At 43.3% G+C, this 25806-nt stretch overlaps 1 protein-coding gene across 2 annotated transcripts in view; it reads left to right on the top strand.

Annotated features, from left to right (window-relative positions):
- Positions 1 to 25461, top strand: part of zeb1b (zinc finger E-box binding homeobox 1b) — a 324647-nt gene extending 299186 nt beyond the window's left edge. For both annotated transcript variants that reach the window (XM_039753846.1, XM_039753845.1), the window contains 4 exons: positions 4566 to 4671; positions 9400 to 11192; positions 15619 to 15799; positions 23303 to 25461. In XM_039753846.1, the coding sequence (XP_039609780.1) occupies positions 4566 to 4671; positions 9400 to 11192; positions 15619 to 15799; positions 23303 to 23907 (2685 nt within the window). In that variant the 3' untranslated portion in view covers positions 23908 to 25461. The remainder of the gene's footprint in view (positions 1 to 4565; positions 4672 to 9399; positions 11193 to 15618; positions 15800 to 23302) is intronic.
- The last annotated feature ends 345 nt before the right edge of the window (positions 25462 to 25806 follow it).

Raw genomic sequence — 25806 nt, 5'->3', positions numbered from 1 at the left:
TACCTTTCAGTTGGCCAACATTTCTAAAAATCCTTTGGTCTTAATTGATATTTTAATTTTCCGAGATACTGAATTTGGGACTTTCATTAGTTGTCAGTTATAATCATCAAAATTAAAAGAAATAAACATTTGAAATACATCAGTCTGTGTGTAATGAATGAATCTAATATACAAGTTTCACTTTTTGAATGGAATTACTGAAATAAATCAACTTTGTCATGATATTCTAATTTTATGACTGGCACCTGTAATGCATCGCCTAAAGTCCTGTGGCAGTCATTTGGATCAAGGTATGGTTCACGCTAACCAATCTTTCATGAGGAGAACAGATTTGTTATTAAGCAGGCTTTGTGTGCCTTCATTTAAAGACTGAGGCACCTGGCTGGGGACCCCCACTACCAGTCTCGTCTCCTTAATTGAGACACCTTTCTAAAAATCGCTTCTCGAGACGCCATTAACACGGAAGTCACTTACTTTGTCCAGTCTGCACTGTGAATGATGACTCAATGTGCTCAGTACAGACACGTAAAGTCCAACTGTGTGTGTTAGTAGTTGAGTCAGATTGTGCTTGTCTACCCTTATGACTTAGTTGAAGATCTCACCACATTTTATTAAGAATCAGTACAGAAATCACAAAGATTCACTTACTTTTTCTTGCAACCTTTTCTTTGCTTACAGCTGCTTATTCTCCAGCTCTTATTTGACATTTGCCTTCTTTTAAAAGAATGGTTTGTGTCTATATATGTAGATTACACATTTACACCACGAGAGTTAAAGTGTTTTAATGGCAACAGTGCCTTCTGTACAGCTCTCTCTTTTGTGTTTCTCTCTTCCACTCTCCTGTCCACGTCCAACTCTAATTAGGACTCTGGCTCCGTGTGCTGAAGTGGAGCTGCTTCTTTCATACCTGGATGTACTTCCGAGTGAGGCTGAAGCTCTAGAAAATGGGGAATATTAATCCCCTCAACACTCCCTGGAAGCACCCCATGGAACCCAACAGGTCCGTGGAACTGTAGCGCCCAACTTGTCCTGTGGGTATCAGTAAAGGTACCGTCACCCAGGGAGGAGAATAACCCAAATAAATTGTCTTCCCCTGTCCTTTCATTATACTGGCCTGGGTACGGTTCCTTGCTCAGTCCCTACTGGGATGCCAGTCTCTGCATGAGACTCCGATTACAGCACTCTCTGGCTGCCTTGTCTATTGTCTTGTCTGATGTACCCACCTACAGAGATCTGGCCAGTCCCAGGTCTGCCCACTTTAGAGAGTGCCGCCACTGAAATGCGGAGTTTACAAAGTTCCTTCGACAGCAGATGAAGGTGATCATCATGCCGGAGAGACAAGACGTTCCACACACCTACCCGGATGGGCCGCCTCAAATTGGGACCCGAGTGTTGCTGTGCAGCGGGCGACACCTCAGCACCACACCAGTTCTGATCCCCAACAGGCCTGACGTCATTGGTTTTCTGACAGTTTTGACTCTTCCAGGGATGGGGCTCCCAAGGGCTTTCCCCATCCCCTTCATAATGCAAGCAGCCTTCTTATGGCAGAGCTACTCCCGCGGACAGCAGAAAGGAGTCCTGTCCGTCGTCTCAGAGCTGCGGGAAGTTTTTATTACGGTGGCTGGAGTGCCAATCAAACCCCATGATTTCCCTGCAAGTTGGAGGACCGCTTGCAGGACTGAATGCAGTTTAATGGCATACCCTGGACCCTGCATTCCATACCATTCATTAAAATATATTAGATCTGATCACAATCTGATTATTTGTGTGGTTACCTACCAGGTAACACTTGCGGCTTCTCACAACTGAGAGGATTTGGTGGATGTTTGTTACCTGGTGAGTGACCACCCAAATAATCAGACTGCGGATCAGACCTATGGATATAATACTCCATTTGTCACAGGTAAGCAAAACAGTTGTCATGGCACAACATATGAGGCTCTGCCTCAGGCATTGACGTCTGAGGTTCGATCCCTGCAAGGGGAAGCAAAGGTGCATACACTTGATAAGCCCCAATTAGAGCAAAATATGTATTGTGTACACTTTGTATTATTTGACAGATATTTTATGGCATATACTGTATATATATACTGTATATAAATGTATATATGTATATAAAAATGTATAATATATAAATAAATCAAGAGAGGAGTCAAAACAAAGGGTAAGGATTCCTTCCACCTTGGTAACCCCATTTAATGCTGGCGATTTGGAAAAGGCAAAGAAGAGTGCGCAGATGGGTGCTGAATAATGACTTCTGTCATGAACAAATACAAGGTGCCTGAAGTCACTTCTAATTCTGTCGTTATCAGTCGCGAGTTCTTAATGAACGCCCACTATGTTGGTGGTTGAAGTGGCGCCACCCGTCCCTATGTAAAGCACTTTATACATGCAATGACTTCTTCTTCCACTGCGTATAAGTAAATACTTACACTGCAAAATGTTTGCAAGAAGCCCACCCATACAATTCTGTTCATTAAATTCATTGTCAGCAATCAGTTTTTTACTTGCTCATATACGAAATATAAGGAAACTATTGGAATCGTCCAAAAATTCGATTTCAAGATTTTGATGAATCTCAGCATTTTAGACCACCCTGAGTCTGATAATATCATTTTTGGAATTATGTCTTGTCTGTGTGTGTGAGTAAATACGATAACTTGAGTACACTTAGGTCAACCAAATTTTGCATGCAAGTATTGGGTACAAAATGTAGATTTCTATTAACTTTTGAGCTATTTCTGCTATCCGGAACTGGTAAATTGCCTGAAATGTTTCCCCAAAAATATTAGAAATGTGATCATTTCACATCATATTACGGTAAAGCACCACATTCTAAGCATTTTTTGTCACTTTGCATTTTTCGAAAAACGACCAGTTTTCGAGATAATCACAATTTTCCGTTTGACGTTCAGATGGTAATACACGTAAATTAATTTATGTAAATTAAATTTTCTGTATTACATTACACACCTCACTAAAGTCTCTTGCAACTTTTGACTCACTTCCGCTTGCTGAAAGTGGTAATTTACCTGAATTGTTAGCCAAAATAAAATTATCATGCTCAATTTTTTATTCGTGCAGCTGCAGAGTCCAATTTATTCAACTTGACTTTTATAATAATTGTTCAATATATTATTAATTTGACTTGATTTGTTGTTGGTGGCTCTTTAATGTACATAATATAAAAATATAATCATCGTCTTGAGGTTTAGTCCTCAAATATCCAGCCCCATATCTGAGTATACGAGAAAGTCGAGAGGAGAGCACTCCCGATTTTGTCATTTGAGGAAATTGGACTAAAACTATAACTACTTTCACTCCCCTCCGGGTACAAAACTAATCCCGTCCGGATCGGGCTTTCATCAAAGTGTGTTGTGCTGGTTTTTTGGCTTTCTTGGCAGCATTAAAGTGCAGCAAAGGAACCGATGACTGGCAGGTGGCCCCACCCCTTGGGGAATCAATAGGCGTTTTTCCACTGCATAGTACGGCACAGCACGGTTCAGTAAAGCTCACCTTGGTTCGGCTCGGTTTGCGTTTCGACTGCAGTTTAGTACCGCTTTAGAGTGGGCGGGATTATTCACGTGTCGCTATAGTTGCGCCACCTCTACTGCCGTGACACTGTGGAACTTTTACAACAACACGCAGACGACGACAACACTTTAGCTCGACGACGCGCAAGGGTAAGCATCTAAAAAAAGCACGTCACTAGCTAACTTTTATCACTGTTGCAAAGCATAAAATGAACTTAACTGCCAGTGTAACATTAAAATGCTGATTCTGTATATTACAGATCTTCCACATTTTGCAAAAAAGTCGCCGCAACAGACCATCTGTTTGGACATTTAACCGTGCTTCAGAGTGGTGGGATGTGATTGTTCCCGGTTTTACAAACACTCAGTGGCTGGAGAACTTTCGAATGTCTGAAGAAACATTCATCCACTTATGCAACAAACTGCGTCCAGCGATGGAGAGACGGGACACAAACTTGCGCGTGTGTGTACCTTTAAAGAAAAGAATAGCCAGTGACGCAGTAATGACGATTTTCTCCGGCCAATCAGTGACCAGCAGAGTTTACGCGTCACGTTTTGGTAACGGTTCGGCGCGCTTGGAACCTCGGCTGAGGTGGTACTAAAAAAAGGACCAGGTACCAGGTACTGTTCCCAGTGGAAAACGCCCCAATAGTGAGCTGAACTGAACCGTGTCGTGCCGTACTATGCAGTGGAAAAGCGCCAAATGCATAGGGTGGATGAGATGCCCTACTTACATGTGTCAATTTAAACACACCAGTTATGCCAACTCACATATGTTTGAAATATGTGTTGGGGATTGGCAAAGAAATCCATGCAAACTTATGGAGAACAAAAGATGAACCAGCTGGGACAGGGCTGACAATCCTACTCAAGTCCTGAGATCCATGAGGCATCAGCACTCACCTCTGCACCGCATTAAGAGAAACCGTAACACATTCATGGGAAAGTGTTCTATTAGCTTTATATGCCTTTTTTTAGAAATGTAATTACAATTGAAAGTAATGATGTTTGTTTTTTTTGCTTGTTTTTCAGCGTCACGTAGCACAGTCTGGTGGTAATCGGAAATTCAAATGCACTGAATGTGGAAAAGCATTTAAATATAAGCACCACCTAAAAGAACACTTGCGTATTCACAGCGGTAGGTATCTGAACTTTGCTTACAGCTGCTTATTCTCCAGCTCTTATTTGACATTTGCATTCTTTGAAAAGAATGGTAGGTGTTCTGCTTTGCTCCTTTCACAGCACAACACTTGGTAAATTGGTAAGCGGGAATGAAGTTGCTTGCCGTTAACACATCTGAGCACAGTCACATGATGGCACCTACTCTAAGTTGGTACTTCTGTGTTGTACTAAAACGGAACAGCTTAAAATGACGGCGAGGGTCATAAATAAGGGTGGTCCTTGTCATTAAGATTGTTTCCTCTGTCTAGGCCCCAAGCTACACCCACACTATATGGCTGAAAATGCGTGGGCACCCCTCTAAATTATTAAGCAACTGTTGTTAACAGGTGCGTAAGCGCATAGCCAGTAGTCTCTGTTGGCGGTGGAACGGGTCGTACTGAAGAACTCAGGGACTTTACAGGGTGCGTCAAAATGATGTTAACATTTGAATGGCGGAAACAATTTATTCACAAAACATACTTCATATGTGCAAGATGATTTACAGGAATATCTCAACCTGTTCACCATCACGTTCAACACGCAAAAACCAACGAGCAACACACCTTTCACAGGGAATAGATGATACCACAGTCAGTATTTTGTCTGCTATACACACGCTCCCTGAAATCCCAGGGTATCAAATCAGGAGGGTGTGGAGGCCATGGCAATCGTCCACCCTGACCTATCCATCGACCTGGAAAGGTGTGGTCAAGATAAAAATAATCCATTAGTGTTAACATCATTTTGACTTGCGCTGTAAATGTGACGCTGTCATAGGACACCACCTTTGCCACATGTCAACACATGAAAGTTCTGCTCTGTGGAAACGTCGGGGAGCAACACAGTTCAGCCACAAAGTGACAGACCACAAAAACTCACACGGTGGGACTGCCAAGGGCACATTGCAGGTGAAACTCGACCATCCTCTGTGACGTCAATCACAGCAGAATTCTAGACTGTGGAGGCATCATTGGCACAAGAACTGCGCATTGGGAGCTTCATGAAATGGCCGACCAGCTGCGCACAAACCTAAGATCAGAATGTGCAATGCCAAGCTACAGCTGGAGTGGTGTTGGGGTCTCCAACTCCGGTCCTGGAGGACCACCGTGGCTGCAGGTTTTCATTCTAACCCTTTTCTTAATGAGTGACCTGTTTGTGCTGCTAATTAACTTCTTTTGAATTCATTTTAACTGACTTGATCTTGAAGACTCAGACCCCTTAATTGTCTATTTTTTCTTAATTAGCAGCCAAACAATAATGAGATATAAAATGAGCCAAAACAGGACCAGCAAACTGGTGAGCATCATCTAATATCTGAAAATAAAGAAAGATGAAGGTCTCAGGAATGTTGATCTGCTCAGGTCCCTAAAACGTCTTAACAGTGCTCTTAAAGAAAATCAGAAATTTCAGAAATGTCTGCTAATGCACCACTAAAGCAGCAACAAATCCACAAAATTAAAGAATGGGTTTAATTAACAGCAAGAATTGGCTCCTCATTAAGCAGTTGGTTGGAGTTAAATTGGTTGGAGTTTGCGGGTCTGACTCAGTTGGCTCCCTCACTTCACAATTCATTTCTGTTTGGGTGCCATTTAAGGAAAGAAATGAAGCAATTCAGACAAACGATGAAGAAAAGGGGAGCAAATCTTTAAAAAGCAATTCATTTAAAATGAATTCACAAGAAGTTAATTAGCAGCAGAAACAGGGCACTCATTATAAAAAGGGTTAGAATGAAAACCTGCAGCCATGGTGGTCCTCCAGGGCTGGAGTTGGCGACCCCTGGTGCGAAGAACATCGCCATTGGACTTTGGAGCAGTTGTAACGTGGTCTCTGAGGTGATGAATTGCGCTTCACTGTCTGGCAGTCTAATGGATGAATCTGAGTTTGGTTGATGCCAGGAGAGTACTACCTTCTAGACTGCATAGTGCCGACTGTAAAGTGTGGTGGAGGAGCATTAAAATGGCATGGGATTGCTTTTTCAGGGCTTGTGTTAGGCTCCTCGGTTCCATTGAAGGGTCCTGTTAATGCTGCAGCATACAAAGACATTTGAGACAATTGTGTGGTCTAGTTTGGTGGAGACCCTTTTCTGTTCCGCCATGACCGGTCTCCCGTGCACAAAGCCAGGACCATAAAGGCACAGAGGAATTTCATTGGCCTGTGCAGAACCCTGTCCTCAACCCTACTGAACACCGTTGGGATGAAAGGACCACCCCCACGGTCTCTTCGTCCCACTTCCAGTTCTGCCAGGTGTTACAACAGCTTCTACCCCCTGGCTGCCGGACTCTGAATTCTGGGCTGCCACCCTGCCCTCAGATCTGCCCCTAGTAGTGAATTTATATGCAGTACACTTATTATTTGTCATTATTGTTGTTTTTTATTATTAGTTCTACTGTTATTACTTATTATTTATTTATTTTTTTATCTGTTTCAAATTATTGCTATCTATTCACTTATTTTTATTTATTAATTGATCTATTATTGTATAATTATAGTTCTTTACCAGTCTTGCACTTATCCTATGTTTATATACTGTATATTTGGCACCATTGTCCTGTAAAACATTAGTTCATGCCACTGTATGCCACCATGCGGTGTACGGATGGTATGACAATCGTAAATACAAGAACACAGAGACGGAAAAAGGTTTGGTGAATCCACCCCATATAATCTAATGAAGCCAAGTAGTCACAAGAGACTGTGTCCAAAACAGGACTGAAACAGAAGGAAAGAAGCCAGGTTTTTATAGGCGGTAGAGAGGAAGAGGCGGGTCCAGGAAGGAAGAGGCGGAAGTAAGATCAGGAAGAGGGCGTGGCCTAGAGAGGAATGAGGAAGGTGGTTAGGGCTTAGGTCTTCTTATGATCTGGTGATTCGCAGAGGAAGGAGAAGAGGCGTTAGTGCACAGCATCAACCCCTGACGCCCTCCAAAGCACACGTGTGTGGCACAATAAAGCCCACTTGACTTGACACGGTTTTGGAATGAGATGCCCAACAAGGTGTAACGAGTGTGATGGTCAGATGTACCCAAATTTCTGACCACCTACCATATCTCTGTTTAAATTTCTTTTGTTTCCTTTCCTTTATTCATTGTTTTCAATTTAAGAGTGAATTATGGACTACAATACATTCAGCCAGTGCTAGGGCCACTTGGGCTGCAGTCACCTGAGAGGAACATAAAAAACTCCCATTTCCTCAGCTCTTTTCCGTGGTATTAGTTTGCTCTGATTGCTTTTATTTTTGTCCCTGTCATTCTCACTTTGTCTCATCCCAGTTACTGAGTATTTTAAATCAGTACTGTTCAACTAAAGCTTAAATAGTTAGTTTAGTTTTGATAAACAAGAGTATTTATTATTAGGAATTTATGTTTTTGTCATTGCTTGACATTTGCCTTCCGTTTTCCCTGTTCGGTTTCTTGCTTAGGATTTCTCTTTTTTTAAATAACTAGCCCTTTACTTTGGTTGTGTAATTTCTTAGTTAATTTCCTTGTTTCATTTTAACCCTCTTCTGTTTCTGTCCTGACCCGGGAATCTGCAAAGCACTTCAAAAGTGGCCCTCTAGGGGGGGGGAATACTGTCAAAAACCCAACTAGATACAAAAAAGGGCCTTGAATAACCTTTATGAAATAAGACGTTTATTTTAACAAAAGGCTCAGCTAAAACACAAAGCTCCTAATAGCACAAAGGAATTGCCTGAGATGGCAAGACAATTATCCACAGCAAGCCAAGTTCCATACCAGAATCCAAAGGCAAAAGTCAAAAACTGATCACAGGTTCAAAAAACCAAGAAAATCCCAAAATCAAACAAAAAGAAGCACAATTAACTACAAGAAACACTCCACTCCATAGCACATTCAGAATGAACTGCTAGGAACTATGGCAGGCCCTTCAATACACAGAGTGGAGGACAGTGCCTGGCAGTAATTGGCAAAAGGCCCAGCCCCTTGGGGAACCAATACATAGAATGGAGGGCATTGCCTGGTGGTGATTGGCAGGTGGCTCCACCCCCTTGGAGACCCAATAGATAGGATGGAGGGCAGTTCCTGGCGGTGATTGGCAGGTGGACCCGCCCCTTGGAGAACCAATAGAAAGGATAGGCAGTTCCTGGTGGTGAGTGGTAAGTGGCCCCGCCCCTTGGGGAACCAATAGAAAGGATGGAGGGCAGTTCCTGGCGGTGATTGGTAGGTGGCCCCGCCCCTTGGGGAACCAATAGAAAGGATGGAGGGCAGTTCCTGGCGGTGATTGGTAGGTGGCCCCGCCCCTTGGGGAACCAATAGATAGGATGGAGGGCAGTTCCTGGCGGTGATTGGCAGGTGGCCCCGCCCCTTGGAGAACCAATAGAAAGTATGGAGGGCAATTCCTGGCGGTGATTGAGACATAACGGGACATGCAAATATGGGACATAATCAAATAAAAACAAAGAATACCATACATAATAAAGAAAAGAAGCATTAATACAAATAAAGATACAAAATTAGACAAAACACACAGCCCAGTGAGAAATGCTGGCTGAAACATGACAGCTTCCTTCTGTTTTATCTAGTTAATTTGATAAATTACGATAATCATTTGGATTAACTTCTTTTCTTCTAATAAATGCCTGAAACTATTCATTAGTAGTAATTTACTTTCATATTTGGAGTGTTTTCTTTAATGTTTGCCCATCCTTTCGGTATCGAATCCTAACAAATCGTGCTTTCTGTTCTTCTTTCCAGGGGAGAAGCCATATGAATGCCCAAACTGTAAAAAGCGATTTTCCCACTCCGGCTCCTACAGCTCCCACATCAGTAGCAAAAAGTGCATCGGGGTCATGCCAGTGAATGGCAGACCCCGGCCAGGTGTCAAGACGTCTCAGTGTCCTTCCCCATCACTGTCCTCATCGCCAAGTGCCCCTTCCAGAACTCAGCTTCGCGAGAAGATAGATAACAGCAAGCCGTTGCAAGAACAGCTTCCTCTAAACCAAATCAAAACTGAACCTGTGGATTTTGAGTACAAGCCTATTGTGGTGTCCGGAATCAATTGTGCCGCCCCTCTGCAAAATGGAGTGTTTAACGGCGGCTCCTCGCTTCAGGCCACCGCGTCGTCTCAGGGCGTGGTGCAGGCGGTGGTTTTGCCAACTGTTGGTTTGGTCTCCCCCATCAGCATCAACCTAAGCGACATTCAGAATGTTCTCAAAGTAGCAGTCCTCGAGAACGCTCACGCCAATTCTTCGTCCAAAGAACAAGGAACAATCGGCTCGGCCACAGTCCAGCAGGGTTCTCATTCAGTTATATCTGCTTTTAGTCTTCCTCTGGTTGACCAAGATGGAACAACCAAAATCATCATCAATTATAGTCTAGAGCAACCCAGCCAAGTTCAGGTACTGCCTCTGAGCCCAAAAAAGGAGATTCCTGGGAATACCGAAATCTGTAAAACTGAGAAGCTGCCAGAAGACCTCACCGTGAAGACGGAGAAAAGCAAAAGTCCAGCGGCTGAAAATGGCAGCAGCACGTGTTTACTGTGCGACGACTGCCCGGGCGCTTTGAATGGACTTCAAGAGCCTAAGCACTGCAACTCGAAATGCAACAGTGGTGCTCAGACCCCTCAGCAGAACGGAACGGACTCGGAGAAATGTGACTCTGCCGTTTCGTCTCTGCCGCCCGATGCAAATGTCTTTCCAGGTCAGCCCCCTCTGAAGAATCTCCTGTCACTCCTGAAGGCGTATTATGCCTTAAATGCACAGCCAACTACGGAGGAACTCTCCAAGATTTCCGACTCGGTGAGCTTACCGCTCGACGTTGTGAAGAAATGGTTTGAGAAGATGCAGAGCGGGCAGATTTCCATGGAGACTTCAAGTCCGCCGTCTGAAAAGGAGGTCCTCGGCCCCGAGTGCGATCAAGCAAAAACGCTCTCTCTTCCAGCAGGGGAATCACAGGAAGGCGCCGCGGTGGCCCAGAGCCCGGTCCTATTGACTACATCCCAGGTGATTTCTATAAGGCCTTTAAACATGAAGGTCAACGGCTCTAGCAGCACCACTCCTCCTCCGTTACCACTAAATTTATCTTCGTCCAGGCCTGTTGCAGTGAAAGAAGAAGAGGACTCGGAACAGGATGCACAGGCAGAGCCCCTTGATCTGTCACTACCAAAGCAACCCAGAGAGAACGCGGACCGAGCCACCAGTACCAGTGTTTACCAGAACAGTGTTTACTCCGTTCAGGAAGAACCCTTGAATTTAACTTGCACAAAGAAGGAGCAGCCTCCAAGCGACAGTATTAATACAAACCCAAATCCTATTTATGTTAGTTCCTCAAGTGCCAATCCTATTAACATTGCCATCCCCACTGTCACCACTCAGCTCCCGACTATTGTGGCCATTACTGACAAGAACAGCGTTCCTTGTCTGAGGGCTCTGGCTACCAACAAATCGACCATCCTTATCCCGCAGGTGACCTACACGTACTCAACGACGGCCACCAGCCCAGCCGGATGTGAAGCTCAACAGAAAGCAGTGCAGACGAATGGAAACCAGGTGTGTAAACAATACCTCAGCCGTACCAACTGGGCGAGCGGCGCTAGGCAGCTGTTTTGGAAACAATGGCCGTTGTGAGGAGCTTTGTACAGAATTACTTATTATCTGGACAATAAAACATACTTTTTTGTTATGACTGACTTCCCAGGGTGCATTTTGGGGCTCAGGGGTATCCCCCAAATATTTACACCAAAATGGACCTGCTGTGTCCCATAATTGACGTCCACCATTGCCCTGCTGTCAGGATGTGCCCCGTGACCCTGTAATGATCAGAGGGCATCGGCTTTCCCCAAACATTAAAATTGCCCGAGGGCTGCCAGGTTAAGCTTTTGCCTTGTGCCCACTGCAGCTGTGGTAGGATCTGTGACCCTGCAGTGAATGATGGGAGGCATTTATTTAGGTGGCACGTTTATACAAATCCTGGCGAGTTCATTTTCCTATCTGTGGAGATGGGTGGGCTTTGAACTCTCTCAGTGCAGAGCTTCCTTTCCTGCTTTGCTTATGTTTCACTTTTTTAAAATGCTCACTTGACATAATCTAAGCACTTCCACGTGCCAGGTTTGATCTCCAGCCCTGAGCATGACATCGTTTTTTGATTTTCATTATTCTTGGACACCCCGGTAGTAGGGTCAGCACTTTCTTTCTAAAGTCATTTGTCTTTTCCTTTGTCAGAGACTTGCATATTCCGAGCCGCTTTTGTCTCTTCAGTGCCTACGGTGTTTGTGATGTGGTGCTGAATAAATAATTCCGTATAATGTGTGTTAGCACCGTTTTCATTCCTGGAGTCGATTTCAAAGCTGTAGTCGTGGAGAACACAAAGCCCGGCTCACGTGGCACTTGTGTGCGCTCGCAGGCCGCCGGTGCTCACGTAGCTTTTCATCTCACCTCATTAATCCTTAGACTGCACAGCTCACCGTGACGGGCCCGTCTTGCCATCCTACAGACTAAACAAAAGAACCCTAGTAAGAAAATATTTAAGTTATTCCACGTTTTTTTCTTCAGTGCATTTTGTTTCCCGACTCGTTTTATACTTCAGAATTCTCAGCCACGAACAAGCATCAGACGAAATTGTCTAAAAAAAAAAAAACAAAATAGAAAGGAAGGGCATGTTAGAAAAAATGCCTTCTTTATTTAGGGAAATGTAACTTTCTGGCCCCCTCTAGCGATTAAACTATGAAGAAGCTGGCAGGATTCAGACATCTGTGTGCCATACGTGAGTGAGGAGTGAAGGGTGGACCTGCTTTATTACTGTGAATTAGCAAGCTGTGCCCGACTTTAAAGGTGAGGGTGATGATTCATTGAACCACTAACAATAGGAAACCAGCCATTACTACACGTACAGGTGGCGGGGCGATAGTGCTGCTCTTTATGACCCCAAGGGCACTTCTAGTTTTGGTCACTTTGGATCTTCCGTCTTCTCCGGTTGTCCATACACCTTGCCTTCAGTTGGCTAAAAGGCCTCAATGCTGGCGTGTCAAAGAGACAATGTTCAGGATGGCCATCAGTTTTATCTTCATTCTTTCCTCCGCCACCGCCTCCAGCAGGTCCAGGGGACGTCCCATTCTTAAGCCTTCCTTTTTAACCATCTTCTTGATTCAGTAGGCCTCGCTTGAAGTTGTGTCACATTAGAGGCAGTCGTTGATCCTCACAAAATGTGATCTGCCAATAGGCAGTCTATTATTAAGGACTGCTAGCATATCACTCAGCTTACCCCTTAGCAGGTATGGCTGGAAGGTGCTGAAGGCACTGAAGAAATTGAAACGCATCACCATAACAGCACTGCCAGCCTTGTGGAGCAGATACATAATTGTCTCATCCGCCCCAGTCTTTGCCCGATAGGCAAGCTGCAGTGGGTACAGGTGGTCTACCTCGCTTTGTCCAAGACCAGCCTTTTGAGGTGCTACTGAAGTCGTTAGGATTGTCCAAGTGCAGACCGTCTCGGTGTGAGCCCATTCATGAACTGTTAGGGTTGGATCCTATCTTGTGACCAGTGGATTCTATTAAACCACTCCATACTCATCCATCCAACAACACCAACCCACTGGGGTTCAAGGCCAAAAGACCACCAGGCTCTCACTGGACACCCTACCAAACACAAATGTGCTAAGGTAGTTCATTACTGTTGTGATGCACCATCCTTGAACATTAGAGGCCGTGGGCTTCTTCACAAACTGGAGCATCCACAGTCCTTCTGACATCACAGACATGCAGGTTCGGTGGATTTGGCGACGCTGAATTGTCCGTGTTTGTTTCCCACCTGCCGGCTCCGTGATATGACCATGCTCAAGAGAGTGACGGTCACTTGGGTGATGTAGGACACGTGTGTCAAACTCTGGTCCTGGAAGGTCGCAGTGGCTGCAGGTTTTCATTCAAACCATCTTCTTCATAATCTTCATAGTTTTAATTAACTTGTCTCAGGCTCCTTAGTTGTTTCTTTTTCCTTAATGAGCAGCCAAATAATAACGAGACACAAAACGAGCCGCCACATGAGCAGCTCATCTGTGCCCATCACACAAAATCTGAAAGTAAAGAAAGGTGAAAGTCTCGGTCATGTTGGTCTGCTCAGGTCACCAAAACATTTTGACGGCGTTCTTAGAAAATCAACAGTTAGCTGTGACAGAATGAGAGCAGCAACAAGGTGTGAAATTAAATACCGGGCTTAATTAACAGCAAGAATCAGCTTCTCATTAAGAGATTGGTTGGGGTGAAATTGTTTGGAGTTTATAGCCCCAGTTTAGCTGGTCAACTGTTGGCTCGTTTCACATCTCATTGCTGATTGGCTGCCATTTAATGAAGAAACGAATCAATTCAGAGGACTGAATCCTTAAAAACAGGGCTATTAACTCTTTGAAGGCTGAATATTTTTTTCCACACAAAGCAATGGCGTCACAACAAGATCGACATAACACATCGGTCACTGTGTGCTGTGGCTGCTGTGGGTGCCTGTTCGCCATCGCTGGTGGTATTGGCCGCACATGGATTTGGGGGGGGTTGCTGCTGTTGGGCTCGACGGCCAGCGGGAATACGTGGTGGGCTGGATACCTAGCTGTCTTTGTGCGACGCAATCCGATTTGTATCGCTTGTCATCGTAAGTGACTGTCCTTCCAGGCGAACGTTGCCATAGGCGCATCAGCTACACGATTGTGTTGAGCATCACAACCAGCTGATGCTGCTACCTCACTTTCATTTTCAATCCCCATCTCCAGAATCAAAATTGGAGTCCGACAATTCAGAGTCTGATTCAGCGATAATGCGCTAAACGTCATCCACGGAGTACTTTGCTTTGCGCATTCACTTTGGTCCCTCGCCAGACGTCGGTGCCATTTTAGAGGTGGTTTGCTCCTTGCTACTCGCGCACGCAGAGGGAATCGAAGTCAAATCAATGAAGTGAATTTTCCTTCGAGCAAATAGAGTTGAACTAAAACGTATTTGTCACATTTACAGCAGATTATCGTTCTCTTCCCTCTGAATTTCGAGAAAAGTCGACACCCACCCTAAAAGAGTTAAAATGAATGGAAAAGGAGTTAATCAGCAGTGAAAACCGGTCACTGATTAAGAAAAGGGTGAGAATGAAAACCTGCAGCCACTGCGGCCCTCCAGGACCGGAGCTGGGGACCCCTGGTTTAGAGGGTTGGAGCTTTCATTGGGTACAACAAAGAAACCAACCTTGATGGCCACACTCCTAGAGTCCCCTGCTCTCATCTATATGAACCCAATTTCAAGTGTCCAGTTAACCAAATTTAAAATGTGCAAGAAAAACCCAAACAGGCATACTTGGCACAGACAAGGAGCAGACCAGGGTTCAAAGCCGGCCTCGTGGGGCTTCTGCCGTTTCTGTTCATGAGCTCTAAGCCCCCGTGATGTTAGACGAGCCTTTACTGAGTGTCCATTTAGCTTATTAGTTCAATAAAAGGGCTTTATACGTTAGATCTGTCGATTCAAGTCAAAGCCTAAACTTTGAAAAGACTTTAATTGCCAGCAGTGTTTATATGGTCATAAATCCTCAAACTAACAGAGAAATCCACATAAACACATCAAGTCCGAGAGGCTGCACACCTGCTTGTAAAATCCCAGGTCCTCGTCGCCATCGGAGCTCTTGGAAGTCGTGCTTGTTGACCTTGGAGTCTCCTCTGTCAGTACCTGTCAGAAGTCTTTAACGAGAGCGCGGCTTGACTCGTGTTTGTTGTTCGAGCTGGTTTTTACTGGCTTTTGCAGGAAATGTTTTACTAATGTGTCAGCCGTTAAATCGCGGCACCAGTTGACAGGACGTAAACCGTTGAAATACACGAGCGCTTCGAGAAACAGGTGTGTAGCGTCGGTGCAATGGACTCTTTGTCGGAGTTGATCCCTCCTGATTTCTCCCTGGCTTTTCATTTTAATGTTATGCCACTTGAAGACAATTAACTTTGATTTGTTTTACTGCCAGGATGAAAGACAGGACACGAGTTCGGAGGGAGTGTCGACCGTAGAAGATCAGAATGACTTGGACTCCACTCCTCCGAGGAAGAAGATGAGGAAGACAGAAAACGGAATGTATGCATGTGACTTGTGTGATAAAATATTCCAGAAAAGCAGCTCCCTGTTGAGACACAAGTACGAACACACCGGTGAGTGCCAAATAATCCAGTCAGATGACGCTTTCACGGTGGTGCATCTCGTGACACTTTACCAGTGTGTAAAGGTTCAATTCCTACCTGTCGTGCTCTTTATAAGTCATAACTACATACAGTGGCGTAGCCAGCTTGCTGAAGGCCCCCTGTGCAGCGTCCCTGAGGTGGGCTCCTGTCCAGCATAACTCTTAATAGGTAATTCACAACTGGATCCGAGGGGCAGTGGCATCCGCAACCACGTCACTATCAGATCACACACTGGTGACAAACAAACCGGCTCTCTAAGTGAAATTTGTAATAACTTTTTAAATCGCTTTATTACAGCCGCTGTAAGTTAGCAAAACCAAACTAAATCTGTGGAATGGGGTGTGGGTAATAGTAGTACATACATCGACAGTATGTAAAATGTGGACCCGCTTACTTGTCCAAGACAACTTTGTGAAAGAAGAGGATTAAAATGTAACGTAAGCTACAAAGCAGAAACTGTTCTGTGCTATAAAATGAAGTAAATTCAATTTGTAACAAATTAAAACGACAACACCGGCTGACAGGATACAACTACATAATCAACACAAGATCTGAAAAAATGGATATCATAAAGTGTTCACGCTCACAAATCCTCACGGTAGGGACACTGATGCACTTAAACCATACTAAGGTACACAATAAAACAGATTACAGATTTGTTAAACCATTAAAGCTTACAAAAATGGAACTGACTGACAAGTCACAAATCATATTACTTCTAATATCACTTCTTCTTCTTTTTCGGCTGCTCCTGTTAGGGGTCGCCATAGCAGATCATCTTCTTCCATATCTTTCTGTCCTCGCCGTCTTGTTCTGTTACTCCCATCACCTGCATGTCCTCTCTCACCACATCCATAAACCTTCTCTTAGGCCTTCCTCTTTTCCTCTTCCCTGGCAGCTCTATCCTTAACATCCTTCTCCAAATATACCCAGCATCTCTCCTCTGCACATGTCCAAACCAACACAATCTCACCTCTCTGACTTTGTCTCCCAACCATCCAACCTGAGCTGACCCTCTAATGTCCTCATTCCTCGTCACACTCAATGCAAATCTTAGCATCTTTAACTCTGCCACCTCCAGCTCTGTCTCCTGCTTTCTGGTCAGTGCCACCGTCTCCAGCCCATATAACATAGCTGGTCTCACTACCATCCTGTAGACCTTCCCTTTCACTCTTGCTGATACCCGTCTGTCACAAATCACTCCTGACACTCTTCTCCACCCACTCCACCCTGCCTGCACTCTCTTCTTCACTTCTCTTCCACAATCCCCATTACTCTGTTCTGTTGATCCCAAATATTTAAACTCATCCACCTTCACCAACTCTACTGTCTCCATCCTCACCATTCCTCTGACCTCCCTCTCATTCACACACATGTATTCTGTTTGTTTCTACTGACCTTCATTCCTCTCCTCTCCTCCTCATATCTCCACCTCTCCAGGGTCTCCTCAACCTGCTCCCTACTCTCGCCACAGATCACAATGTCATCAGCAAACATCACAGTCCACGGGGACTCCTGTCTAACCTCGTCCGTCAACCTGTCCATTACCATTGTAAATAAGAAATGGCTCAGAGCCGATCCCTGATGTAATCCCACCTTCACATTGAATGTATCCATCACTCCTACCGCAGACCTCACCACTGTCACATTTCCCTCGTACATATCCTGTACGTACTTCTCTGCCACTCCCGACTTACTCATACATACAATACCACAACTCCTCTCTAGTCACCCTGTCATTTGCTTTCTCCAGGTCCACAAAGACGCAATGCAACTCCTTCTGGCCTTCTCTAAACTTCTCCATCAACATCCTCAGAGCAAACATCGCATCTTTGGCACTCTTTCCTGGCAAGAAACCATCCTGCTGCTCACTAATCATCACCTCCCTTCTTAACTGAGTTTCCACTACTCTTTCCCATAACTTCATGCTGTGGCTCATCAGTTTTATTCCCCTGTAGTTACTACACTTTTGCCTATCCTCCTTATTCCTAAATATCGGCACCAGTACACTTCTTCTCCACTCCTCAGGCATCCTCTCACTTTCCAAGATTCCATTAAACAATCTGGTTAAAAACTTCACTGCCGTCTCTCCTAAACACCTCCATGGTTCCATAGGTAGGTCATCTGGACCAACAGCCTTTCCATTTTTGACCCTCTTCATAGCTGCCTAATATCACTAGTACCTTAAAATACTCGCTTGCATACCTTCTGTTGCACAAAAGTCTCAACAATGTTTGACACATCAAGTTCTCTGGTGTGCTCGTTTTCGAATGAGAGTACAGTTTGTCTCACTATGTGGTGCTTCTAAGGTCATTTTTGATGAGTTTTAACTTGGAGATTGATTGTTCAAACACACAGCAACAGTCACTGGCGTAGTTAGCAGTAACATGTAAGCTATGCAGATGTCACTGAAAGTAGACGATAGTCTACAATGACCTATCAGCAACAGTTCAGCTACTCCGAAAACCTTGACTTGGTTGACAGGATGGACTGAAAACACACACGAAATGCCAACAGTTGAGCAGAAATCGGTGGTGAAATGTCGGTGCTCCAGTATAGCGTTCATTGAGAAGATCGGCAGCAGCATACAATTCAGCATCAGTCATCGAGGTCAGAGTTGATGGTAACAAGACATTGAACGTTGTAGCCACTGCATCGAGACTGTGAAACCGCTGTTTTAGTTTTATACAATTTTTCAACAATCTTTATGGCCCCATAAAAACCCAGCTCATAGGCTCTTGTGCCTTAATTAATCTGCACAATCCATTACTACACCAGTGCATAACTAGTCATTGCATTCATTAATATACAGGCTGATTAGAAATCATCGCTAGGGTTCTGGTTAGGTTTAGGGTTAGGTTTTCAGAGGGAGACCAGGTTCTCAAAGGTTCTTCTGCAATACACAGTAGAACTGATAGGCAGCTGGAAGGTGCAGTCCTTCTGACATCAGTCCCACCATCTCGTCCGCTGTCTATGTTAATAAAATGATATTTTCTATTTAAGATTGATCTTCTGTATCATTGGACCCCTGGAGTTGTAAAGGTCCTCAGAAAAATACATCAGAAATAGTTTTGTTTTTATGGATGTCTGTAGTCCCTATCTATGAAAATGCAATAGAAAACTATAAAACCGCAGAACAACTTTTATGAAATAAAAAAGGAGGAGAAAAGTCAATGGTTGCTAAGCTTTTCTTGGCACTGTTAGGTTTCCTCTTCTGCTCCCATCTATGCTTTACTCCACCTGACGTGTGGTGACTGGTCTTCTCCTTGATTGTTTTTTTCCTTTTTTTGGGTTTCTTCCTGATGTGCTGCATGACATTTCACCATATGTGTTGTGACGTACCCGGCTGGGATGCCTCCACGCTGGAAGGAAATGGGGAAGGAGCCTATCTAGAGCAATACCTCCTCCAGAGTGCTAGGTGGCAGCCCTTCTGGCTTGCCTCGGACTCCTGCAGGGCTCCATGGGAGCTGGAGTTTGATACAGCCCTGTTGGGTTCTGTGGAGACCACCAGGGGGTGCTGCGGCTGCTGCTGAGCCCTTTGCTGTAGCTTTTCCGCCACATCCTGAAGTGCTGCCGGAAATAGGTTATCACCTGAGCAGTGTGGGCGGAAATAGGCTACTAGCGAGCAGTGGGAGGGGTTGGAGCTTGACTGGGCGTGGGTGGGCTATAAAAGGAGCCAGTAGCTACTACTCCGGGAGCCAGAGTCGGGAGGGGTTAGACTAAGCTTGACTGGGGGAGTGGAGGAAAGAGAAAGAGAGAAAAGCAAGAAGAAGAGTTTTGTATGAACTGTGCTGTAATCATGGGAATCTGGGGAAGGCGTTAGAGAAGTCGCAAAATCAACCAGAATGTTCGAGCAAATTGTAGAAAAAAACCCGATCTAAATCCGGTAAGTAGTTCTCTCGTTTGCTAGCTAAGCAGAGGTAAGGAATGCCCAGAGGCTGGCACGTGAGTGAGGAGGGCCCTGCCCCTCTGCCCGCTGCATGTCTCTCAGATTCACGCAGATTAATCAGTACTGCAAGCAATGATACTTTGTGCAATGAGAGAAGTCGTAAAATCAACCGGAATGTTCTAGCAAATTATAGAAAGAAACCTGATCTAAATCCATGAAGCAGTTCTCTTGTGAAAAGCAGACAGACGTTGGAGTTTATATACAGTCACACTCGACACTATTTGCTCGTTATAAGTGAAATTCAGTATAACCGGGAAATGTAAATTCGACAAAAACTAACTCAAGTCTATTAAAGTAATCGTGATTTATTGAAAAAAATATGCAGTTAGCCCATAATGAAAACATACATTAAGTACAATACAGTATGCCATTTTCTAAGAAAGTCCAAAATACTTATCTACAGTCATGCAGTTTGCCTCTTAAAACACTTAATGCATCCAACGCTTGCTTTTTTGCTTCAGTCCCTTGAAAAAAATGCCATCGATCTATTGCAGGCGTTTTAAGCATCAGACAATGTTGGTAAACTGCGTTCTGGTAAATACAATATGTCAGCGGCGTCTTCCTCCTTGTCATCTTCATCGTCGTCTTCTTTTTGAAGCAATGCGTTTATTACATTTTTTTCCTGTTGGAATTCTGCTAGTAAACATCATCACGTCATCCACGTGTTGATAGTTGTAATGATTTACATTATTACAACAACATTTATTTATATAGCACAGTTTCATACAAACAGCAGCTCAAAGTGCTTTACATAATAAAGAATAGAAAAATAAAAGACACAGTAAGAAAATAAAATAAGTCAACATTAATTAACATAGAATAAGAGTAAGGTCCGATGGCCAGGGGGGACAGAAAAAACAAAAAAAAAAAACTCCAGGCGGCTGGAGAAAAAATAAAATCTGTAGGGATTCCAGACCATGAGACCACCCAGTCCCTTCTGGGCATTCTACCTAACATAAATGAAACAGTCCTCTTTGGATTTAGGGTTCTCACGGAAGGACTTGATGATGATGATTATTATTAATTTCAATATTGTTTTGGTGAACCCATGTAGATAATAGCAATTCATCCTCTTTTTCAAAAATATTGATTTCCTGAAGCAATTCTGTATGATAACAGTCGTCACATTGTTCCAGGCATCAGATAAGAAATGTATTCCATCCATCCATTATCCAACCCGCTATATCCTAACACAGGGTCACTGGGGGTCTGCTGGATTCAATCCCAGCCCACCGCAGGGCACACACACACATACACACTCACCAAGCACACACTAGGGACAATTTAGGATCGCCAATGCACCTCACCTGCATGTCTTTGGACTGTGGGAGGAAACCCACGCACACACGAGGAGAACATGCAGGGAGGACCCGGGAAGTGAACCCTGGTCTCCTAACTGCGAGGCAGCAGCGCTACCCACTGCGCCACGGTGCCGCCCAATATATTTATTGCATACTGAAATTTATTCCGCTAGTGGCTCGCAAAAGTCCAGGATGTGGTCAAATGTTGAGATTTCGCTCGTTATAACAGGGCAAATTTACATGCGAATAGCTGCCATGTCTTTCAAAATTACATTTTTTTTTTCATTATAATCGAGAAATCTTTATAACCGAGCTCGTTAAAACCGAGTTTGACTGTATATAGAGATGTGGAGAGCAGAACACTTTTTTCTTATTGTCAGAAAGTTGCTTCTTTCGTTTAAGCAACCAGTTCAAACATGGCCTTTAAAGACAATGTACTGACAATCATCACAAAGATGCTAGATACTACAATTACAGTACACAGCACCAAGAGAAGTTGTAGAAAACAAATGCCGTTTGTGTAGTCCTCATCTCAGTTCACTTTTCTTCGTCCCTAAGCAAAATTTTCCGTTACACCTTTAAAACACACTTTAACACACGAAAAAATGCACCATTGTTAATGCGCCTCTCAATAAATGCACAGATACGAATGGCTCTTAGTTATTTGCCTGTGGAGTAATTAGCAGAGGCATTGGGCTGTGCTGCTATTGGTTGTAGCCGTCACTCCCCTGACCATACAGGTGCCTTTAATTGGATTGTGTAATCACACATAGACATACTGTATACTTATAGATAGACGCCACATTCACTGTGTTGCCCAGTCGACACGATAAGTCAGCGCGTCCGCCCGATTGCGAGTGGCAAAAGTGCCATTTAAACTAATACAGGTTGACGTGGAAACCGGGTTTTCTGATGAAAAAACAATAACGTTTAAAACAGTATCCTTTACATAAAACAGATTTTGGCGAATCGTTTACATGCAATTATTTATATCTATTTATACACTGATAATGGCAATTATTAAATAATAATATGTATTATTATTAGTATTAAATTATTCCTCCAATATAAGTAACATTTCTCGGACTGCTTTCTTTCATCTTCGAAACATTTCTAAACTTCGTCCTGTTCTTACGCAACACAGTACTCAAGTATTGGCTGATGTCCGAGTCACCTCACGTATAGATTACTGTAATGCTATTCTATCTGGCATACCTCAAAAACGTATCCATCGCTTACAATTTATTCAAAATTCTGCTGCCAGGATAATAACCTGCTGCTCTAAATCCACTGAACATATTACAGTACACCTATCCTCTCACACCTTCACTGGCCCCCTGTTCACTACACAATACCGCTCTTAACATTTAAAACTCTCCTCCACTCAGATCTTCAACTGCAGCTCGACTTTCTGTACCACACATTAAACTCAGTTCTATGGAAGCTCGAGCGTCTCTCATTGTGCTCCTCAACTCGGGAATTCTCTTCCCTCTCATATACGTCACCTTGATTCAATAACACATTTTAAAACTGCATTTTGTGTTTACTTGTGTTATATTTGACTAATGGTTAAATGTGTTTGATGATCAGAAACATTTTGTGTGACAAACATGCAAAAGAATAAGAAATCAGGAAGGGGGCAAATAGTTTTTCACACCACTGTACGTCACCTTGATTCAATAACACATTTTAAAACTGCCCTCAAAACTGGCATACCAATTGTGAATTTTGCACTGTTATTGCCAGATATCTTTGCCTGTTTGCTAATCATTGCTTTTTGATTTATCATTCTCTTGTTTTAAGTTTACTAATGTCGTTTAAATTTATTGTAAAGTGACCTTGAGTGCTAAGGTTATAAAACGGGATTTTCTAATGGCCAGATATAACCAAAACAATTGTTCAGCCTTACCTACGAAATGTAACCCTTCCCCGGGATGTGGTTTGGGGCGTACAGCGGTTTGTACAATCCCAAGCAGCACGTTATTCATTATTTCACTCCGCAGCAGTGCCACTCGCAATATGGCGGCGACGTTGACGTACGATGCTGCTGGTCATGCGGCGTCTAGTAATTCTATGTCTATGTATTCACAGATTACTATTCTCTACTCCAGCCAATGAACAAAGTGTCTGCTCACGGTTGTTTTATTTATCACCAGGTCCACATGTGTAACACAGTAACATCTCCAGTCCTTTTCAACTAACTGTCCCTTTCTTCATTTCCAGGTAAGAGGCCCCATGAGTGTGGGATATGCAACAAGGCTTTCAAACACAAGCACCACTTGATTGAACACATGCGACTGCACTCTGGCGAGAAGCCGTACCAGTGCGACAAGTGCGGCAAGCGGTTCTCCCACTCCGGCTCCTACTCGCAGCACATGAACCATCGATACTCCTACTGCAAGAGGGAAGCCGAGGAGCGGGAGGGTCCTGAGCAGCACGAGGAAGAGGAAGACGAGGCAGAAGGAGAGAACGGCGTCACGGAGGAGATCCAACTGTCCGAAAGCCGGGCTGCCTCTCCTCCTTCACACATGGACTCTGATGACAGAGAGAGCAGCACCCGGGAAGACGAGGAGAGCGAGAAGGAGGACGAGGAGGATGAGGAAGAGGAGACGGAGGTGAAAGCGGAATGCACGGAAAGTCAGGCACAGGAAGAAGAAGAGGACGAGGAGGAGGAGGAGAAGGAGAAGGTAGTGGAGCAGCAGGGAGCAGAGAAAGAAGAAGAAGAGGAGGAGGAGGAGGAAAGTGCAAAGGAAGCGGCGGCCATCACAAACCCAAGCCAAGATTCGGAGGATCAGCAGCCTCCTGAAGGCAGCGTTAAGGAAATATGAAGTCGAATGGATTTTTATTTTTCTAAAAATGAAAAAGAGAAAAAAAAAAAAAGAAGAAATACAAAACCACAGTTTGCTCTATACAATTTTAAATTTTATTATTGAAAACACAGTAGCGTAGATGCTGTGTTTCTGTTCACTACTGTGTTTAAAATCCAGGTGTGCCTGAACCTCGAAAACTAGTAACTTTTCCACATGAGAATTTTCAGTGTTAGAAAATTAAGTTTGTAAAAATGCAGGAAGTTTAACAAAACAACAAAAAAAAAATGCATATACTGACTTTGAACGCTAGGTTTAACAGGTTTTAGATAAACGTTTTGTTACGATGACATCCTGGATCATTTACTTTGTCAGTGTTACTAATTTCTTCACTCATGTTATAATCTTTTAAGCTGTACAGTTGGGAGAGATTTCTATACCTTTTTATTGCCAATGAATTTGCTAAATCAGTATTTTATTAAGTTGAAAGAGACGAACCTCTGCACTACAGTATTCCTGGTTTACCTAAGCATGTAACGTGCTTCAGTGTCTACCCTTCAGTATTACGGCACTAGCGTTTAGATGTTGAACCATTAGCCGATGATGTTAGCATAGCATTTGTTTAAAGTGAATGATAGTTAGCCTTAACTGAGCAAGTCCTAGGGATCTACGTAGACGTTTGGGTTGGAGGAATTTAATCAGTCGACGACTGTTGTCATTGCGACAATTTCCAAGCAGGGAACAGAATTTCAAAGCCAGTGTTGAATCGTTTTGTCTCGTTGTTGGCTCTTTGTTTTCTTAAGATTGTTTCGTTTCCTTTTACAGTCAGTGTTAGAAAGTCCGCTAATCTCGTGCAAGCCACAAGGTAGGCAACGCCGTCGAGGAGGTTTTCCGTACAATCGGCCTCTTTAAATGAAGTTTAAATATATATATAAAAAAAAATAAAAAAAAGGGCCCACATTGAATCAAAAATTTGGCTGTTTTCGTACCAGCTGTTGTCTCAGGATGTTTTCCGCATATTCACCAAAAGTCGGTTTTACTGAAATCGTATTCTTTACCAGTTATCAGTTTCAAATAAAAAAAGTGATGCATGAACAAAAGAGAAATGCAAAGACGTGGATGTCTGTAAAATGTCTTGTTCTCCTCATCCCGTATTCTTCACTTTACCCCTCGCCGATCATCGAAACTTGTGTATTAGGAGATATGGCCCCAGAATGTTAAGGATTTGCCGGGTTTACCTTTCAGTATTATTATTTTTTTTTAATTCTGTTATCCTTTTTAGGATTTTTATTGTTTTTTTTATGTTTGTGCAAAAACAAATGTGTACTGTATGTTTGCAACAATGGCAGTATTAATACCCTATTCAATGATGTATTTACCAGTTTAGTTTTAGAAGCCTTTTATATTTATGTGTCTTATTTTTATATTTCTTTATGGTTATTTATTACACAATGTAGTGTATAATACTGTAGTTTGTATTAATACAATAATATATTTTAGTATGAAAAAATAATTTGGAAGGTCATTAGGATTTCAAAGCTCTCGGGCAATGAGGTTTGTTTAAAAAAAACAAAAAAAAAAAAACAGAAATTCGTATTATGTCTTTGGTTTTCAGCTCGTCTCGAAGAGGAACAAAAAGATCGGATCTTCTTACCATTGCCGCCATAACCGTGGAGTCCGCTCTCCAGTATCTTTACCCCTCTTTAATATGAAGCTACTGAATTTGACGACTAACTGTGTGACTAATAGCATGACTTGTTTTGCTGTTTTCATAAAGGATTATCCTAACCATTAAGCTGTATCACCATACGTCCTCTTATGAAGCCAAAATTTATATTGATAACATTATTTTTTTTTTTTTAACTGTGCCAATGTTACTTTGTATATCTAATTCAAGGCTATGTTTTGGTTTGTTTTTTA

Source organism: Polypterus senegalus, chromosome 5 (assembly GCF_016835505.1).
Source record: "Polypterus senegalus isolate Bchr_013 chromosome 5, ASM1683550v1, whole genome shotgun sequence".
NCBI classification, from domain to species: domain Eukaryota; kingdom Metazoa; phylum Chordata; class Cladistia; order Polypteriformes; family Polypteridae; genus Polypterus; species Polypterus senegalus.
Note: the sequence above shows the minus strand (reverse complement) of the source record. Positions and strands in the feature narration are given on the sequence as shown.